The following is a 20,169-nucleotide window of genomic DNA, read 5'->3' as shown; positions in this document are numbered from 1 at the left end:
GGTCCAGTTGTCTCTCTAGTAAGGGAATGACGATGATTCGAAGAAAAGTGGCTGCAAGTGTGAGTTGGAATGAGGAGAAAGTTGAAAGTGGTTAAGCATTCGTTCAGCTCGAACGGGACAAAGTGGAGCCCCTTCAGCTTTGCCAAAAGGGGCCATGTTTACTATTACTATTTATACGGAATACGGAGCAACATCTTCGCTTGCCACTATTGATTTTCGGTCTTATTCTGAATCTTAGCTTCATCTTCCTCAGGAAAATCCTTCGTCCTCATAATTCCAATTCCTCTTATTATTATTATTATTATTAAGTTTAATAAATTGTCATTCCCCCAAGATTCAGCAAAACCTAAATCGTCTGTTCTTCCCATCCCAGAACTGAAAGATGCAGACTAATTCTCCTGTATAACATCCCGTCGGACCTTAGATCGGTATGTATGTATGTATGTATGTCTAAAGCTACGGAGTACATGGCACCAGATACCCCCTAGCTCGGTGGAGTCCCACGGTAAGTACATGAACCACCCCCTGAGGGTGGCTGGGGCGAAAGGAAGCAAACTAAACCATGGACTTTCAAATTCCAATTGATCAATGGACTGTGTGTATGTGTAGTATATCCTGTCAAGGGCGGCCAATTCATAGAAACCATGTTGATGCACGGACTTTAGCCTTGCATTTCTTTGCAGGGGATCAGAGCTCTCAATATGGTTATCTCCCATAGTCCCCATAGTACTGGTAGTCCATGAAAAAGCTCCGAAGTACCCATAATAATATTCTCGGGGTGTATTTATCACGCGCATCTTCAACTAAACTTCGTTCTCTGTAAATGACGCGCTTCAGTCACGCTCAAAAATCGCCATCGAGTCGCGTCCACGCGAGGAAGAGGCGAGGTACTAGTAGATTAAGAACCCAAAACAACAATAGATCTGTGATCGACATCCCTTGCTTATTGCAGCAGTAGATCACTGACACTACCTTTTTCTTTGCTACCCGACGCACCCGTCATCAGAGCATTGACAAGACATTCCTTATGATCACCCTCCCACAGCGCTTATCGTTCTAGTGCCCGTTCAAAGGCTGTGGTGGCGAGAATGGATGAATCCTCAGTGGAAAAGATGATGAATTATCAACCGAAGTCTATGATCCATCGACCGAAGTGGTAGATAGCTTTCTCGGAGCATGGCGGGTGTTGACCAAAGAGAATGGTAAAGGTAGAAATCATGCATTAGCTGAAACCGATCATGGATTTATGGCCAAGGACTCATGCATTGAAGGGGACGGCATCTGTACAACAAGGGAGTTGTTGTTATATCCCCGTCCAGCCTTCGGCAACTGATCTGAAACCAAGACAGCCAGCGGACACAGGCAAGGAGCCAGGACAGCCTTCTTGCCAGGGTTGAGTACGGAGTAAGGTGAGCCTAATTTCCAACGAAGACCGAGGGTAAGACGATGGTCTCGAAGCAACATGGCGTATTCCAGGGCTTCGTATTTTTGTAGACGGTAGGGTGTTGTTGTGAACCACGTGGGGATCAACCCAGCATTCCTTTGCTCTAATTAATACCCGAAACATCTCCAATGATATTTGCCTGGTCTGTCCCACTCATTAAACGTCTGGAAAACGGCTTTAAAATGGCTTCAAAATGGCTTCAAAATGGCTTCAAAACATCTTCTAGAAAAGGGGCTAGATGACGATGCAGTCCAGAATGAGTTAGTAGTTTTGGTCTTGGAGCGGATTTTGGCATAGCATGTTAAGGATGATGGGACCCAATCGTCCAACCCTAAGTCTCGGATTAATATGCGTCTCGTCAAGTCAATGACAGCGAAAGCCATCAAAAGGGACATCTTAGAGTGAGAAGAATAAGCAAAGAAGGCAGAGTCATGTTAAAGTTTCGAAGCAGTGATTGGAGGTCTTAAGGTATATACTTCGAACTATATAGAGTTGTACATATAGAGCTCTACTCTACCGAAAAGATTATATATATCAGTATGGTAAATGCAGTCAATACTAAAATTGCATGCTAAGTGCTAAGTTATCACCTCACTAGTGAATCAAATCATTAAAACCAAAAATTGAGATGTGATATAGTGTCAAATAGAAAATTGAAATGAGAATTGGGGAAAAAAAAAAAAAAAAAGATAGGAAAAAAGCCAACGAAGTGATTGATCACTACATGTTTTGTTGTTTTGGGTTAGATTTCTCGCCGATAAGGAACGCCGACGATAAGCACCAAATCAACTCTCAATCCCTATGTGATGCCATGACATACGTGCCTTGATTGAAGATGCGATTTCGCACTCAACTCGCTAACGCTGCAACTTTTTCTAGTATGTGTTATGTTTCTCTTTTCTTTGGGCCTCCCCTCTTGGAATACCTTTCTTTTTTTTTGTAAGCCAATGTTGCCTGGTGATGCTCCCGCCAAGTCTCAATGGAAGCTCCGACCTAAGGCCCAGCAATCCATTAACCCGCTACTAACACCTATCTATAGAGTTGACAGCATCCCTCTCATCTCTGGGTAAAGTATGCTGGATGCGACTGGAAGATGGCATTGTTCGATTTACCATAATCCCTGATCAAGGCACCCAAGTTTGGGCGCAGTTACCCGTGGTACGTGCCCTTGGCCATCCGAGCGAAAGAGTGTCCTATCTAAACAAATCGCCCCAGGACGCCATCTTCGATGAAACCAGTTATATCCTGGAATCAAATTCCGGGGTTATCAACCTCGAAGTTCCAGTCGGTGCTCTCCACCGTGCCCTTCGCTCCGCCGCAGCGGCGACGTCGGCCCAACTGCGTCTGACCAAAAAAGGCAACGTCCCTCTCTTGGCTCTCACGATCCATGCATCATCCTGGACCACCGGGTCCAACGCACTAGGGATCACCGACTCTGACCATGTAGCTATGGCCGGTCCGGCTCTGGAAGCGGGAGATACCGGTCGCGCAGGTCAGGCAACCACTGCGTCAAGGCCATCAGCCGTTTCTGGGCCCCGAGAACGCGAGACAGTCATTACGCAGGAAATTCCTGTGAAGGTCCTCCATGAATCTGCCATCGAAGGGCTCCATGAACCGCGATGTCGTGACCCCGATGTGCATATCATATTGCCTAGTCTGTTCCAGCTGAAGAGTATCTCCGAGCGGTTTACCAACTTGGCGGCGGATTCCAAGGGTTCTTCGGGTTCTGCGGTTGTGTCCGCTGTTTCACCTAAACTGGAACTATCGGCTAATATGCATGGATCGCTGAAGTTGGCGATCGCTACGGATGCCCTGCGTATTTCGAGTGTTTGGACGGACCTGGTGAACCCGTCGCTGGACCCTGGGCAGCTCACGCAGACGGAAATCGAGCAGCTGCCTAGTGAGCGGATGAGAGCTATAAGTGATGATGATGAGGCTGGTTGGGCGAAGGTGAGGATTGACGGAAAGGATTGGGGAAGGGTGCTGAGTGTTGGGCGATTGAGTCCTAAGGTCGTTGCATGTAAGTTGAGGACAGTGCTCACAATCGTGATCGGAGCACCCTGCTTACTCCTTTGACTTACATGCAGGTTTTATCCATGAGACGGCTTTGATCCTCTACGTTTACCTGCCGGGGAGCTGGAACGGAGAGGATTCTTGTTTGACGGTGAGTTTTTTTTTTTTTTTTTTTTTTCAAATCCATGTAATACTGGTGAAAGGTCCAGCTGACACGGACAGTATTATATCAATTCTTACGCGGCTTGAGTAGAATTACTGGGTTTAGATTATGAAGATGTTACGGTCTCGGTATGCAAACGTACGCGCAATACAAACGCACACAACACTGAGTGTCAAGAAGGTCGGAATTATTATAGTACTATTAAAAGGTTCAAATAATAAACTTTCATGTTCCGTGAAACTCAAGAAGAAGGCCTTCGGTTGAAGACCTCCACATCACTCAATGCCAAAGTTAGTGGTCTCAAATGGACAGAAGCGTAAGCAAAGCAATCATCAAGGGGGAATAAGGGGAAGCAATAAGCACCACATAAGGTGCATATGCATATATTTATTGTACACGGGAATATCTTGCTCATGCAGAGGGGTTGGAAACAAGAATGTGCTCCTCATCGAGGCAACACACTATGCAAGACTTTTGTGCAGGTGGGTAGAAGAATTCTAGAGCACACGCAAGTCGTATACGCTTCACGATGTGCAAAGAGTAACGTGAGGCCGAGAATTAGGAAAATCGTAAGACATGATCACACAAAAGAAAAAATAAAGACCCGCATCTAGTAGGCTGGGCAGTTTACTTCGCCATCACATCGACATATCGGCCTTTCTTCCGTCCCTTAGCAGGTGCGCCCTTGCGCGCCTGTGGTGCTCCAAGAAGGTCATCTATGGAGCTGGCATTGCTCAGCGATGTTGCAGGGCGAGGAGGGGGCAACGAGGAGCCCATTGGTGGCGTGGTCATGGCTGCACTAGTAGAGGCTGACCGAGCAGTGCCTAGCATAGGCGGGGGAGCAGCAAGCGAGGATGGTGCTGGGCTGCTGGATAGTGACGGAGGAGCACCTGCAGACGACGGAGGTCTACTATCATGTCCCAAAGCCATGCTTGCTGCAGGCAGCGCGGTGCTGCCACTGGCACTTCTGCTAGGAGGAGCTGACGCTTTAGGTGGCGGCGGCGTGCCACGCGATACACTGGCGCTATTCGGATCTTTCTTGTTGACCCATTTCTTCAACTCCTTGTCATAATAGAAAGAGTTTTCCTCGCCAAGTTTGGCACGGATAGGGCCGCCCGAGTTGTTGTTGCTGTTGTTGTCGTTCTCTTTCTTTGCTCCTCCAAACCAACCGCCAAACCATGATTTCTTCGCTGCGGGAGGTCTCTTGGCTGTGCACAGCAGAATCAATAACATGTCCAAGTATGATTATCAGAGGCAAGAACTTACCATCAGCTTCCGCAGCTTTTCTGAAGGCCTCATCGGCTTCACGGTCTTTGCGTGCCTTCTCAGCCTTCTGAATGGCGGCTGCACGTGCTGCAAGGTCATCATCATCATCATCGTCCATGAAGGACTTCTTCTTTTTTAGTGCATCCTGATGAGTGGGCTGTTCCGTGGTATCCAATGCAGGAGCTGCGCTAATTTCGACAGAAGGCGGTTCATAGCCACCACCGACACTGGGCGGAACGTAGCCGGCCACATCAGATGCAGGCGCTGTCGCCGAACTTTGATCCAGAGGTTCGCCAAAGGACTCGTTAGCAGGGGGTTGATAGGGCGAGATATTCACAGGAGATCCTTGCATTGGGACATGTTCGACAGGGTAGGGCTGAGAGGCTGAATCTTCCACAACAGGCGCCAAAGGCATATACGATGCTTGAGGGGGAGTAGATTGATAGCCAGCGGCAGATGGGGACCCATAAAGTGGGCCACCTTGATACACGCTGCTTTCAACAGGTGTCGATGGTTCTTGGGAACCTCGTCGTTGCCCAAACGGGAACCCGAACGACGCTGATCTCTGAGAATCAAGGGATGACCTTCCCCGATATTGCTCAGGGGAAGAGTTGGGGACGTATTGGTTGACCGGTTGATACCGCGAAGGGCCACTGCCTGGAACCGACTGGGCTGCGGGCAAAGAGTAGGGCCCAAAGTCCGATACGGATGGCGATCGACTGACGGTTGGAGTGCCGGAAAACTTAGCAAATGGCCCAATATCTCCGTCTCCAGCTTTGCCGGAACCCGTTGAGGCGGCGTCGCTATCTTCACCAGCAACGAAACTGTTGAACTTGGCCCACATCGAGCCAGAAACCTTCTCCATGCTTGGTCTAGAAATCCAAGAAGACCCACTGTCACTGGTCGTTTGTCTCAAGCGCGCCGAGAGCTCGTCTATTCCGAAAAGCAGGTGTTGATTGTGATAGCCAGATGGCTTTGTAGTTGCTTTTAGAGCTGCTGTAATGGCATCGGCGTACTGCAAAGCTTCTGATTTGCGACCATGCTCTGCGAGAGAGCAAGCATGTATGAGCTTGAACGCTAATAGATGTGGTAATGTAGATGTAGGAGAGCCCGCCAAGACTGAAACTGCATATTCATACGCTTCAGTGAGCAAGATTGCATCATCATCCTGCAACACGTTCAAGGGTAGATGCTGGTGGTCGGCTCCCAAAAGAACTATACTCGTTTGTGGGTCATCCGCACCGCCAAATACCGCGGCTCGTGATAACATAAAACAAATATGAGCAGCTTCCGTCCGACCGTACGATAACAGCAGCCGACCAAGGGCCAACAGGGCCTTGTGGTCTTCAGGACTGCGGTTGCTTAACACTAGTCCCAACGTATCCTTCCAGCTATCCAGACCCTCAAGGGCATTTTTAGACGGCCCTTGTCCACCAACCTTACTGACCATCTGTAAGCCCGCTCTTGCCGAGGGGGGAACAAGCTCATCAATACTTTCATCGACGTTTCCAGCGAAGATCTCATAGAGTGCTGCGAGGGACTCCGAGTTACCAGTCGTAGATTTGACTTCACGTCTGACAAATTCTTGAACGACTTGCTTCCAAACAGATCTATCGAGGGTTGAGGCTATTATCATAGCATGGCCCCATAAACGACTGTCCACCGCATCCCATACAGCCTTCTCCCGGTTGCCCACGAGAAGACTATTGCGAATGCTCTCTATTGACTGGATGTCAGTAGCATCAGATTGGGAAGGGGTGTTCAGTGGAGGCAAAGCATTGAAGGCTGGAAGGTTGACTCCGGAAGTCGGCTCCAGCTCAGAATTTTGCAGGTGAGGAAATATAATGTAGCGTAAGGACTTCTCTACCTCAGCCGACCCTTCCAAGACACCATCGTGTTCCACCAACGCGCGAACGATCTTCCACAATAATATTTTTTCATCATGCCGTTTTGAAGACTCAGGGTGTAATTGAGCTGCTTCGGAGATGCCCTCATTTTCGAATGCCGCAATTTTACTCGAAAGCCAGGCAACTAGGTCCTTCTTCTTGGACTTGTTCTTGAGTGGGCCCGGATGCTGCACAATACCTTCAGTGATAGGAACCCAATCGTTGGCTGAAACTATTTTCACTTCTCCTGGGGTGGATTTGATTTTTGGCGCGGCTTGACCGGCAGCATATCGTGGGACATGCTTAGGGAAACACGACGTTATGGAGCCGCCAAATCCAAACTTGACAATCGGAGCGCCCTTCCATCGTTCAAGTGGGTCCAATTCCTGCCCATCATTCGGTGGGATGAACTCAAGCGGCTGTGAAGGGACACGGTTATGGATAGAAATCTGAGATGGTGCGTAGGGGTTGGCGGATTTTGTTGGGGAAGCAGGAGCATGAACTGAAGCAGGCCGTTGTAAAGGATCCGAAGGCACGGATAATCCTGGAGCTGATGCCTGTTGGCTAGGAGATTGAGTTTGGGACCTGCGAGGCGGAATAAATTGAGCGTCACCAGGTGGAGGCACAACCGCTGGTGGAGGACTAGCCATAGGAGCAACGCGCTTTGAAAACTCGTTTATATACGCTGGAGGAGCATATGGATTCCTTGGGGGTGAGGTGGGCTGAAGAGCTGCCGACACGTTTTCAGGAACCGCCGTCACAGCAGCTGAACCTGCAGCGCCAACGGAAGCTGTGATAGTGTCAGAAACTTCCTGCTCATTCGGACGCGGCTGCATACCGTTGGGAGCATAGCTAGATGCTGGATCTGGAGCGGACCGGATAGCAAGGCCCTCTGGCGGTTGGTAGGAGACTTTTTCGTGATGAGCCAAAGGACTTGAGGTTCGTGGTTGGAACGGCAAAACAGCCCCTTGACTGGAGACGCTAGATGGTTGAGAAGCATAGCGGGTACGAGGTGGTGCAGGCGCAGCGGACTGGGGTGGTGCAGGGGAATACCTGGGTGCCGATGGAGGTGTGGTCCCAGGTTGTACAGTGGGTGGTTTGGGTGAGTATCGCGACGCTGCGCTAGGCGCTGCCGGGGCACCTGAAGCACTGGAGCCCAATAGATTTGCATAGGGATCCAAGCGCTCTGGTTGCTGCAACTGAGGTTGGGAGCCGACACTACCACTGTCCTGCGGAGGAGAGAGACTAGCGTATGGGTTCGCTGGGGGCGGCGGCGGCTGGGAGTGAGATGGTGGAGACGTCACTATATTAGCAGTAGGTGTATAACGTCCCGAGCTCGCAGGCCGGGATCTTGGCCGAGGGGGTGGCAAAGGTAGTTCTTCATAGAAGTTCTTAGGTGTCGTGACAGCTGGAACTGTCGATGCCGCAGGTGGAGTAGGGACCCCTGACGCATTGGGAGGAGGCCCTGGGATACTGCTACTCCGAGGTGGTGGCGGCATGCTACTAGGCTGCGCGACAACCGGCTTGTGGGTGACCACGGGCTTGCGAGGACGAGTAAGATCATCTGGCAGGTCGTAGGGTGACTTGTAGCCTTCTTTAGACCGTTCTGCGAAGCTCTCCGCTCTCTTTGCGGTAGGCCGCGGCTGGGGCGGGGGCGCAAAATAGTCTTGCATTGGAGCGGCACTTGATTGAGGAGCAATGCCTGGTATCCCTTGTAGTAAATCCGATGTCGATGGCTGATGCGGCGTATAACTGGTGGGTTGCGCCTGAGGTCGCGCTGAGCTTTGCGGAGTACCGAAGGGACTGCTAAGGGTTGCTTGGGTCGCCTCGTGAACGCTCCTATTCAGGTTCTGAGGAAGTGACTCCTGACCATTGTTTGAGCCCTCGCCAATCTCATCTTCCAGAAGCAAATCGTCATCATCATCAAGCGCTGCTTGCCACCTAGCAGCCAAGTCATCTTCTGAACTTTTGTCAGGTTGCTCATCAGACAGTTCAGCCTGCCACTTTGCAGCCAAATCATCATCAGAAAGATCTTCCTTGGGCTGGTGCTCTGATGCAGTTGCCGCCAGGATATTGTCAAATTCTTGAACTGTTGGGGATGCAGTGCTGACCGGCGAGTCGGGGAAAGCGTCAAGTGAGCCGATGACTTGTGTGGTGCTCTTGCGAGTAATAATGGGGGATGGATCTGCCTCTGCTTCAGGTACAGATCCTTGGACCTCATTGAAGAATGCTCCACCTTCATCGTCACCGTCATCCTCAAAAATCTTATCTATCTGACTCTCTGCTTTCACAGAAGGCTGGACTGGCGACTCAGCAGTATTATCTAGCAACGGAACACCTTCCTCATATCTAGATTCTGTTTCTGGTGGGATATAAATTGGCTTAGTTTGAGTTTTCAGCTGGCTGAAAAAGTCGTCTCCGGCATCACCATTCGTAGGGCTTCCCCAAAAGTCTTGGTTATCGTCATTCGCAAATTCGTTGGTAGTCTGATGGTCACCTCTGTCAACATGTTCATTGAACCAAGAAGCTGCTTCATTATCCTCATGACGCTCTGTATGTTCTGCTAGAGAAGATTCATCCATCATATTAACAGGTACCGCGGTATCGGGAAACCCGTTCGCGTCGCTCCCAAATGCAGGCTCCAAAGTAGGCGCGTTTTCCTCAGAAGTCTCGATAATATGAGGCTCATTGGACATTGTTTGTGGTAACGCCTGATCATGATCTGGGGCATCTTCTTGCGACGCATCATTCTCTGCAGTGTTCTCTTGATTCAAGACTTGCTCAGCATGCGGCGGAGCATTTGAGTCCGTTGCGGCTGGGACGGCGGTAGGCTGCACGTCATCAGAAGCATCGGTATCTGGGGACGCAGAGCTGATATGTAAAGCGTTCTCTTGGATAACTGCCTGGGAGGGTTTAAGCTCGGCGGAAGATTCCGTCCTTGAATCTTTCAAGTCCTGTGTTAGGTCGTCCGAGACAGGCGCATTCGAGGGCACGCCATCCTCTGATCTAAGAGCTGGATGCCAGGCGGCCGATGCCTCATTATGAGCCATGTTTGCTGAAATACGGGATCTAAATCGGCGATAAAAGGTCAGCTTATCATAGATCGCATGACACGTTTCCAAATGTGCTCACCCTGAAAGGACCGACGAGGCAAAATGGCAACGGCGTAGAATTATTTAATTAGTAAAACATGAAAGAAGAAATGTACACAGTTTGCGTTGAAGAGGATTAATTCATCACATAAAATGAGAGGAAACAAGAACTCATGGCCGCATATCCAGGAAGAACAACAATCACGACTTTGGGAATCCAACAGCTGATTCCGTGACGGACTTCCGGATTCTCTCTTATGATACTCCAACTAGTACGGAGTAGTTAACTATTATTGACCTATCGGACCCTTGGGACGCGCCCGTCATCCGGGGCGGGCGATTAATGTTCCAGGCGGAAGGGCCACCTATTCCGTTTGCTTTAACACGTGACTACATCATCACTAAGCCACTTCACCGCGGTGGATACGAAAGACAGTGGGTACTCTATACTGATTGATGGAAATCAAATGCAATTTTTATGCACGGTAAGCATTCAGTCGGCCATTACGGAGTACTAGCCACAGTTAACTAAACAGTACAATTCTCGAGTACTAATAGGTACCTTTAATTACTATGCTTTTCCGAAAAAATTAATCAACGCAAGACAGTGGTCCTATAATCTTAACCATCCAATTACTCTGTAGCCCACCTATGACATCGCTGTTTCACAGCACACCCATTTTATTGATGCGCCACAATTAGTACACGTCTCCTGTGACCATCCAATCATGTGATTGGACACCGCTCTACGGCCATTCCTGACTAAGGTATTAACATCTCCATACCTCTAGGCCACCATCACTCGACATTACGAACGCCCTTGCTGTTGACAATAACAGACCCAAATATAATTCCCGGTACCTCTTCGTTCGTTTTTGTGCCCACTCCGAAAACCACACCGCCGACATTTTGCGCAACCAAACCCCGAATATTCCCCTATCGCATCAACAATGGTCCTCCTGAAAAGTCTTGGATGCAACTCGACGTGACATGATATCATTTGCTAGTGCAGGAGCTTGAAAACTGCTCCCCTGGATGTGGGGACTTACACCGCATTTGTCTGTGATCTGTTAATCATGCCTTCATCATCCGATTACTTAAACCCCAACTCCCGAGCCAGCATTGCTGGTGATTCTGGTTCGGACGACGACCTTGACTTGGAAGAGCTCGATCCAACTACAGCAACAATTCACTCCCCACGTTCAACAGATGGACCGTCGAGACCAAGAGACCATGGTCCAGGGATTGCGCTGAGGAATTTGCGCCTGGGCGTAAGAGATCGAGTGTGGGGCCGGAATCACTCCGGAACGTACAGGGGATCGGAGGACATGGATCATTTGCTCGAAGATCGAGACGACGGCTTGCGAAGGTCCCATGCGAGCTCTCGCAATTATACTGATGACGATGCGCCCCTGTTAGAGGAAGGTCGACATGAGTCGGGTCGTTCGTTTCCGGACAACGAGCGGGTGCCACGCAGGGGTCGTCGATTCCGATTTCCGGGTACTAAAATAGCAAGTTTGTTCTTTGGCTCTTCGGCATCGACTGCGAGTGAAACTGCGATAGCGAAGCCTCCCCGCGATGTTTTTGTAGGGCAGGTACAAAGGTCCAAATATCCGCCAAATATCGTTTCGAACGCAAAATATACCCCATGGAGTTTCTTGCCACGTACATTATACAACGAATTCTCGTTCTTTTTCAACATTTATTTCCTCCTCGTCGCGCTTTCACAGATTATTCCCCTGCTTCGGATAGGCTACATGTCCTCTTACATCGCGCCATTGGCGTTCGTCGTTTCCATATCGCTCGGGAAAGAGGCTTTGGATGATATCGGTCGACGGCGAAGGGACGCAGAGGCGAATGCAGAGGAGTTTTCTGTTCTAGCATTCGATAAGCCTCTGGGAAGACAGCCGGCTTTTGCGTCTGGCGGTGTCAACTCCGAGATTGCAAATGCCATGCAAGTTACTAAAAGATCTCGGGACCTGAAAGTTGGCGATGTTTTGGAAATTCGAAAGAACCAACGGCTTCCTGCCGACGTTGTGATCTTGAAAAGCGTCTCGAATGATACGGCCCATCAGGAGACCTTGACGGAATCATCCACAGATCTTATACAGGCAGACCAAAATTCAGCACCGCCCGCGGCAGAACCTAGTTCGAGTCCTGCAGCAGAAACGACAAGTGCATCGTCGGCTAGCGATACGTTCATACGCACAGATCAGCTTGACGGTGAAACGGACTGGAAACTACGTCTACCATCAGTACTATCGCAAAACCTTCCACTTGTGGACCTCTCCCGGTTGAAAGTTACTGCGAGTGCACCTGATAAAAGTGTAAATGAATTTGTTGGTACTATTGAGTTAGGGCCTCCTGTCGGATTCTACGACCCCCACGTTGATAAGGCGGATGACGATGATTCTGGTAACGAAGGAGTTCAATCCAAATCTGCTCCGCTGACGATCGATAACACGGCCTGGGCCAATACTGTCCTTGCATCAAATACGATTACATATGCCGTCATTATCTATACCGGTTCACAGACACGAGCGGCACTTTCAACATCCCCATCTCGCTCCAAAGTAGGCCTGTTAGAGTATGAAATCAACAACCTGACCAAAATCCTATGCGTCTTGACCCTCGCCCTATCGATTATTTTGGTTGCCTTGGAGGGATTTCAGCCAACTAACGATAAGGAGTGGTATGTTGCGATCATGATTTATCTTATCCTCTTCTCTACGATTATCCCTATGAGCTTGCGTGTCAACTTGGATATGGCCAAGTCAGTGTACGGCCGTTTCATTGAGCGTGACAAGGATATACCTGGTACCGTTGTAAGAACTAGCACCATACCTGAGGATCTCGGTAGGATTGAGTACCTGTTGTCGGACAAGACGGGAACTTTGACCCAGAACGGTGAGTTTCTCTCGCTTTCTCGGATGAAGCGTTGGCCAACTGACTTCGGCAGAAATGGAGTTGAAGAAAATCCATGTTGGAACTGTGTCATATGCAAACGACGCTATGGAGGAGGTGGCCTCATATGTCAGACAAAGCTTTTCTGGTAACTCATTGACTACTCCCTCAACGCCGTTTGGAACTCAAACGGGACATGGGGCAGCTCCTCGCACGCGAAGAGAAATAGGTTCGCGTGTCAGGGATGTTATACTCGCTCTTGCTCTGTGTCACAATGTTACGCCGACAATAGACGAAGAAGATGGTGTGAAAGTAACAAACTATCAGGCCTCTTCGCCGGATGAAATTGCCATTGTTCGGTACACCGAGGAGGTCGGGCTCAAACTGGCCTATCGTGACCGTCAGACGATAGTTCTCGAGTCTACGCACACCCGGAGTGTCGTTGTACGTGTCCGCATACTTGAAATATTTCCTTTCACTTCGGATAGTAAGCGTATGGGCATTATCGTACAATTTGAGACAGATGGTGGAGTATTAGAATCCCCCAAACAAGGACCTGAGATATGGTTTTATCAAAAGGGCGCAGACACGGTTATGACCTCGATCGTTGCAGCAAACGATTGGCTTGATGAGGAAACTGCCAACATGGCTCGGGAGGGCCTGCGCACTCTGGTTGTGGGAAGGAAACGGCTTTCCTTGCAACAGTACCAGGAATTCGATGCGAAATATAAGCAAGCGTCGCTTGCTCTCCAGGGACGGGACGACGGGATGGCCAAGGTCATCAGCGAGTATCTTGAACGAGATCTGGAACTTCTTGGAGTGACTGGTGTCGAAGACCGTTTACAAAGGGACGTTAAGCCATCATTAGAACTTCTCCGCAACGCTGGAATCAAAATCTGGATGTTGACAGGTGACAAGGTGGAGACAGCACGTTGTGTGGCTATTTCTGCAAAATTAGTTGCCAGAGGACAGTACATCCATACTGTCGCCAAAGTCAAAGACAAATCGGCTGCCCAGGAAGCTCTGGATTTTCTGCGCAACAAAACCGACTGTTGCCTGCTTATTGATGGCGAATCACTCTCTCTCATGCTTAGTCAATTCCGGACAGCGTTCATATCAGTTGCAGTCCTGTTACCCGCTGTTGTTGCCTGTCGATGCTCCCCAACTCAGAAAGCTGAGGTTGCGGACTTGATCCGTCAGCATACCAAAAAGCGAGTCTGTTGCATAGGCGATGGTGGCAACGATGTGTCCATGATTCAGTCGGCTGATGTGGGAATTGGTATTGTCGGTAAAGAAGGACGCCAGGCTTCCCTTGCAGCAGATTTCAGCATTACCCAGTTCCACCATCTCACCAAGCTCCTGGTCTGGCACGGACGCAATTCCTACAAGCGATCTGCCAAGCTGGCACAGTTCATCATGCATCGCGGTCTCATCATCAGCGCCTGCCAGACCATGTACAGCATTGCCAGTCACTTTGATCCCAAGGGTCTCTTTATCAACTGGCTCATGGTCGGCTATGCTACTGTTTACACCAACGCCCCCGTTTTCTCCTTAGTCTTTGATCGTGACGTTGACGAGCACCTCGCTAATCTCTACCCCGAACTGTACAAAGAACTCAAATCCGGCCGCAGTCTAAGTTATCGCTCCTTCTTCACCTGGGTCCTGATCTCCGTATACCAAGGGGCCGTAATCCAAGGCCTCTCCCAGATCCTCCTAGACACGATCGCAGGACCCCGACTCATCAGCGTATCATTCACAGCCCTGGTGATCAACGAACTTCTAATGGTCGCCATCGCCATAACTACCTGGCACCCTGTAATGATCTTCTGTCTCCTAGGCACAGCCCTCCTGTACGCTGCCAGCGTCCCCTTCCTAGGCGAGTACTTCGATCTGCAATATGTGATCACCGTGGATTGGGTCTGGCGTGTCATCGCTGTCGTCGCCGTGGCCATCATCCCCGTCTGGGCTGGAAAGTTGATCCAACGATCCTGGCATCCTCCGAGTTACCGGAAAGTGAGGGGTTAGCTTAATCAAATTACCTTCTTACTTCTCTTCCTCACTTGATCTTGTTTCCTACTGACCACCACCACGCTATCCTTCTCTTCTCGCATGTGACAAAAATATTTCATCAGTTGAACGGTGTTTGGAGCGAGCGCTTCTTTGTGATATTTATTGTATGCCTATAACAAGCATCTCTTTTGATATTGCCACGGAGACACTGTCATGGTTGATATATAACATTTTAGAATTCCACTGGTTTACCTACTTGTGCCCACTTTCTTTAGGAACCCGCAAGTTCTTGCCTTCGTGGCTAATTGTAGAATAAAGAGTAACTTCGATCTCGTGCGTTCGACCGTTACACCATTCTAGCCAGTGTGAAAAGGACGAGCTACTAGGTAATGATATGAGAACTTTCGTTCGAGAAGTATATTGTGTTAAGAATAACTCTTTTTCCTAGCAGAAGAGGTCGACCATTCTTATAGCTACTAGAAAGGGTGGCCGGGTGATCATTTATTGGTATAGTCAAGTTTAGTCTGAAAAATACGCTAGTTCAAAAGGCCACCTATTGCTAAGATTCCTTACCCGTGATACACGTCGGCCCTAAACCTGGTTCATATAACTAGTCTATCCATTCTAGCAAGCCCCGAGGTCTTTCAGGGGGCTAAGGTACGGCATATAGGATAGTGACCGAGCTAGATAGAGTATAGAGAGCATCTACCCTAAACGCCATCTGAAAGTTAAACCACAGGCTACCGTTTTAATATTGTGATTTTGGGATAGTATCACCGCCAGAAAGGGTTCGTGGCATCTTAGTGCTCCATTTGAGAGAAGTGTTGATTTAGTACATACATTGATAACCAAAAGATCAATGTCTGCTGCGGATAGGAATACCCCTAGGCATGCAAACATAACACGATGCATACAGATCATAACACAACATTGCTCATCACCTCTGCTTCGGAATCGTTGAAGAAGAGAGTTATCCCCGGCGGCATACATCACAGCCCCAAGTAAATTAAGATAATAACAGGTCCCTCTGTTTAAACTAAGGGCTGAACACTTTCTTGAACCGGAAATGGGAGAGGTCCCGGATGACCTGCGCAGTGCTCTTCATGTTTTCCTTGACGATGTATGACGTGGGCTTGGAGAACAACTCGTCAATCTCTTCCAGAGACTTGTTCTTAGTTTCTGGCATGAAGATGATTTGGTAAACCCAGCCGAGTGCGGCGATGCCACCGTAGAAGCCTAGAGTGAGACCGATACGGGTCATAGACTTCATCATAGCGGTAAAGTTGTATGTGACGATGAACGAGCAGAGGAAAAGGTTGGCGTCGGCAGTAGTCATACCATAACTACGAAGGTAGGTGGGGAACACCTCGGATGGGATAACCCAGGTCAGACAAGCGTATGAGCCAAAGAAACCCATGTAGAGGATGATGCCAGTGAGGTAGACCCCCTGGGCGGCCACGGGGTTTCGATCGGGGTTGATTTGATAACCCACACCAACCAAAACAAGACCAATAAAGAAACACGGCAGCATGGTATTGGCCCAGTAACGCCGGCCGAATTTCTCCATGTACATGACCGCCGGGATTGTGCCGATCAGCAAAGAACCACCACCCACCAGCGACATGAAGACACTGTTACGTTTATCGAAACCGATGTTTTCCATGAGAGTACCCATGTAGTACATAACGGCATTGACACCCGTTAGCTGGCCAAGGACAATCATGATGTTGGCGTAGACCATGGCGCGGCGAGCACGAGGATTAGTAAAGAAGTCCATCCAGGCGTACTTCTTGGTGTGCTGCTGTTCCTCGTTCTCCGACTCCACCGACTGTCGCATACCTAAGAACTCACTCTTGGCATCTATATCCTCGAAGCCACGAATCTTTTTCCAAACGCCATACGCTTCCACCGGCTTGTTCTTGTGCATCAAGAAACGAGGACTTTCGGGCAAGAAAAGCATTCCGACGAGAAGGATGGTTGAGAAGACCAAGGATGAGCCAAGAATATAGCGCCAGTTGCCCTTGACGTCGAGGAAGATGGCGGCAACCGCATAGCCAAGAACCTCGCCCAGAGCAATGTTTAGTTGATAAAGCGAGACCAGGTTACCACGGATCCTTGATGGGACTGTAATTGTGAGCGGATGGAGCCAGACTGCAGCGGGAACAAGGCATATGTTTGGTTACATACCACATTCAGCAACATAAACCGGAACGGTACCACCCTCCAAACCAACACCCATACCCAGAATGAAACGACCCGCAAACATCATGCCAAAGTTGACCGCGCCGGCCTCCAAGGCAGCACCAATGGTGTAGAGGATACACGATACGATAATAGCCATACGACGGCCCAAGTATTCGTTGGCCGGAGAAAGAATTAGCGCTCCACCCACGGCACCCAACGGCATACCGGCATTAACCAAGCTGGCGTTCGAGTCAGACAAGTGCAGGTCATCGGGCATGTAGAGGTTGGCACCACTGATCAAGGACTGGTCCAGACCAGAGAGCAAACCTCCCAAGGAGGCAAATGCGACTAAGATATAAGTGAAGTAGGCCGGGTTGGAAAGCGCGACGTCGAAGCGTGACTTCTTCAATTCACGCAGCTGGTTCTCCAGTTGTTGGAGTTCCATATCCATGGCAGCCTCGTTAAAGGCGGCGGTGCCCTTCGGGTCCTGGAGGATATCATCCATCTCCACGGCTGTGGCATCCTTGTGGTCATCATGGGAGGCCTCAACATCCTTTAAGGACCCCATGATGGAGGCTGATGAAGATCGTTGGAAATACTCGGGGGGGGGGGTTGTGAACTTGTTATACAAGGGGGTTGTTTATGGTACAATCAACTGATAGACCAATAGGAGTTCCTCAAGTTCTAGAGGAGATGGAGAGGAATCATTTAGCAAACTATGAAAGAAAAGAAGCAAGGAAAGGAAAGGAAAAGGAAAAGTGAGAAGAAAGTCGGGCAGCCGAGACAGCACGGGACTTATAAGGCCATCGTCAGGCACGTCACCCCATTCAAGAACTCTACAGGCTTTCGTACCGGATGGCACCTGACTGTGGGGGGGGCAATAAGAGTCTGCCCCAGAAGAGAAATCCGCAGAATGAATTCAAAACTTTCTGGAGTAGATTACTCGACTTAGTATTTACTGGATGACTCGATTACTCGATTGGTAGCCCAACGAGACAGTGGAGACGTCATGGTCCCGAGTTAAAAAAAAAATTTCTTTTCTTTTTTACTCGGGATGAATGAGGAATGTGTGCTGCTAAGGGCAAGGGACAAGGGGGACCGTGAGTAAGGAGAAACTGGAGATGGAATGTTGTTGGGTGAGAACTCCGGAATCACTCCGCATGGAAACCATCGGGAAGCCTGGAGTGGAAAAAAGAGGAGAGCGCCGATCCCCACACGGCAAATACACATTTCCCCGTGGAGGGCAAAAGCCACGACGGTTCAGGAAGCCGAGTCCGGCAACGGTACAATTTCGGGGAGTTTCCGGGTTTTTTCATATTATATGTCCAACAACGCGTCCAATGGAAGAGAATCAATTGCGGGATTTATGGAGCGTCATCGGAGAAAAAATCAGAGGAAGAAAAACGCCCAGCACGAGGAAACCTTCCACCTGCCCACCCGAGCCTCTTATTCGCTGTTTCCCCAGTTAAGATTCTGCCAGGAAAGGCTTAGTTTCAGCGAACCAGTCGTCCTAACCCTGGAAAACGTGGGGGGTCTCCATTTCTCGTGAGGTAATCTTCCACTACTTGTATGTACTTGTATGTACTTGTATGTACTAGTGTAGTTTGTACTCAGCTCTTGTCCGAACAGAGTAGTAGTAAAATCTTATTATCCACACCTATTGGCCATCTTTCTACATACATACTTAGAGTAGTTACATGGGTGGCTGTTTGTTCTTCCGCCCTATACAATCACATGATATCAAGCACATTGGGTAAAAAAGTCACAATACTCTCTAGCCTGTCTCTAGTACTCCACACTGTACATGTATCAGTAGCACCAAATTACATTAATTAATTGAGAAGAACCGAACAGAAATAAGAAAAAAGTAATAAAAATAACGACGTCCTTCCTCCAGCCGGACACACAGACATTAACCAGCAGTACCTGCCTGCCTTCTCGGTGGGATATCCATCTTCTGCGTCAAATCACATTTCCTTCCTAGTTTCCCCGGTAAACCCAACTTCTAGAGAACCGCTAGGAAAAAAATTGTTTTGGACGGCTCCAGTTTTCATTTATTTATTTGCATTTGATTTTTTTTTTTTTTTTTTTTCTTTCATCGCATCCTTCCCCCAACCGGTTTTCGTGCGCTAGGATCCGATCCGCCCCCATAGTATGGTGAAACCGGCCGACTGTTCGGGTTCTGCCCGGGACTAGGCGACCGGCCTCCATGTAATCTAGCCCGAAGCCTTTCTTGTGCCGAAGCTGCCCGTTCTAGAGGTTGAGAACCGGACAGCGCTTGATATGATCCAGCTCGCTGGCTGGGCAATGGTCGCGCTCCGCCCGGGTGCAGCGATGGCGGGGTAGGCGAGTGACTAGGCGGTGTTGCTACAGACCCCGGGGGCGCACTGCTCGTGGCCGCCAACGGCGCACCCATACTACCAGCAGCCCGTCCTCGTCGCAAACTAGCCGTTTGAGAGGTGGGAGGTTGTGCCGAGCCTGAATCACCCCACAGATCACCCAATCCACCACCGCTACCACGTCCGTACATCGACGTTGCCGGGGCCGAACCATGAGGGCCGGGCTGGATTTGAGTCGTCGCAATAGTCCGGGCCGGCGCAGGTGTTGGAGCTTTGGGGTTAGGGGGAAGCCAACCGGGGAACGGGCGACCTTTCTCGCTATAGTAGGCGCGTAGAACGTTGGAGATGTGAGAGCAGTCCTCGTGGTCTGGATCGTCCGCCTCGTCGCCCAGTGTGATCGCTCGGCGAAGGGACGTCAGGCGAGTGCCGAGATTCGAGATCGCCGATGAGGACGTGAGGGAAGAGAAATAGGAAGACATTACGCTGTGTGCTTTATTGTTCAGGGGTGACACCGAATGTTCGTATAGTGGCGGGGTGTGCGATGGCGGCAAGGACGATGCGGTGTGGACGGAATTAAATGCGACAACAACGGAAGGCTCAAAAAAGAACCGAAACTAGCGGTTACGGCAATCCAGGTTACAATGACAATAGAAACGATATCTCAACTAACAGCTGCCCAAGGAGGAGATAGAAAAGTATCTGCCACATTCTTTGCCAGGATGTTAATTTGGCTTCATTAAGTCATTACACTTGGCGCTCCACTCGCTTGTTTCACCCCGGCACGTGAGCCGCGTCTGTCTTCCAGGAGTACGGAGTATATCTACCATGGGTCACCATCAGTTCCCACCACTTTATCTTAAGGGGCTCG

At 49.6% G+C, this 20,169-nt stretch overlaps 5 protein-coding genes across 5 annotated transcripts; 2 read left to right on the top strand and 3 right to left on the bottom strand.

The window, feature by feature from the left end:
• Positions 1-2,279: 2,279 nt before the first annotated feature.
• Positions 2,280-3,706, top strand: BDV27DRAFT_153368 (checkpoint protein HUS1 family protein; the record flags this gene model as incomplete). The annotated part of the gene is made up of 5 exons (XM_032071768.1): positions 2,280-2,322; positions 2,484-2,602; positions 2,660-3,464; positions 3,532-3,608; positions 3,680-3,706. 5 exons carry the CDS (start codon positions 2,280-2,282, stop codon positions 3,704-3,706), a joined length of 1,071 nt encoding a protein of 356 aa, XP_031932182.1.
• A 99-nt stretch (positions 3,707-3,805) lies between these two features.
• sec16 (COPII coat assembly protein SEC16) lies at positions 3,806-10,097 on the bottom strand. Its single transcript, XM_032065348.1, has 3 exons — positions 9,905-10,097; positions 4,887-9,841; positions 3,806-4,828 (listed from the first exon to the last, which is right to left on the bottom strand). The coding sequence occupies exons 2-3, from the start codon at positions 9,820-9,822 to the stop codon at positions 4,248-4,250; spliced, it is 5,517 nt and encodes a 1,838-aa protein (XP_031932181.1). The 5' UTR covers positions 9,823-9,841; positions 9,905-10,097; the 3' UTR covers positions 3,806-4,247.
• A 623-nt stretch (positions 10,098-10,720) lies between these two features.
• On the top strand, positions 10,721-15,039 carry BDV27DRAFT_121349 (aminophospholipid-translocating P4-type ATPase NEO1). The gene is made up of 2 exons (XM_032065347.1): positions 10,721-12,771; positions 12,824-15,039. The coding sequence occupies exons 1-2, from the start codon at positions 10,941-10,943 to the stop codon at positions 14,791-14,793; spliced, it is 3,801 nt and encodes a 1,266-aa protein (XP_031932180.1). The 5' UTR covers positions 10,721-10,940; the 3' UTR covers positions 14,794-15,039.
• Positions 15,040-15,289: 250 nt separating this feature from the next.
• Positions 15,290-17,775, bottom strand: BDV27DRAFT_121348 (putative MFS sugar transporter). Its single transcript, XM_032065346.1, has 2 exons — positions 16,966-17,775; positions 15,290-16,902 (listed from the first exon to the last, which is right to left on the bottom strand). Exons 1-2 carry the CDS (start codon positions 17,528-17,530, stop codon positions 15,815-15,817), a joined length of 1,653 nt encoding a protein of 550 aa, XP_031932179.1. The 5' UTR covers positions 17,531-17,775; the 3' UTR covers positions 15,290-15,814.
• A 1,259-nt stretch (positions 17,776-19,034) lies between these two features.
• On the bottom strand, positions 19,035-19,997 carry BDV27DRAFT_121346 (uncharacterized protein). The gene has a single exon (XM_032065345.1). It carries the CDS (start codon positions 19,778-19,780, stop codon positions 19,058-19,060), a length of 723 nt encoding a protein of 240 aa, XP_031932178.1. The 5' UTR covers positions 19,781-19,997; the 3' UTR covers positions 19,035-19,057.
• Between the last annotated feature and the right edge of the window lie 172 nt (positions 19,998-20,169).

The sequence above is a fragment of the Aspergillus caelatus genome (genome assembly GCF_009193585.1).
Source record: "Aspergillus caelatus strain CBS 763.97 unplaced genomic scaffold BDV27scaffold_15, whole genome shotgun sequence".
NCBI lineage: Eukaryota > Fungi > Ascomycota > Eurotiomycetes > Eurotiales > Aspergillaceae > Aspergillus > Aspergillus caelatus.
The sequence above is the reverse complement of the archived record's forward strand: the minus strand, read 5'-3'. Positions and strand labels throughout refer to the sequence as shown.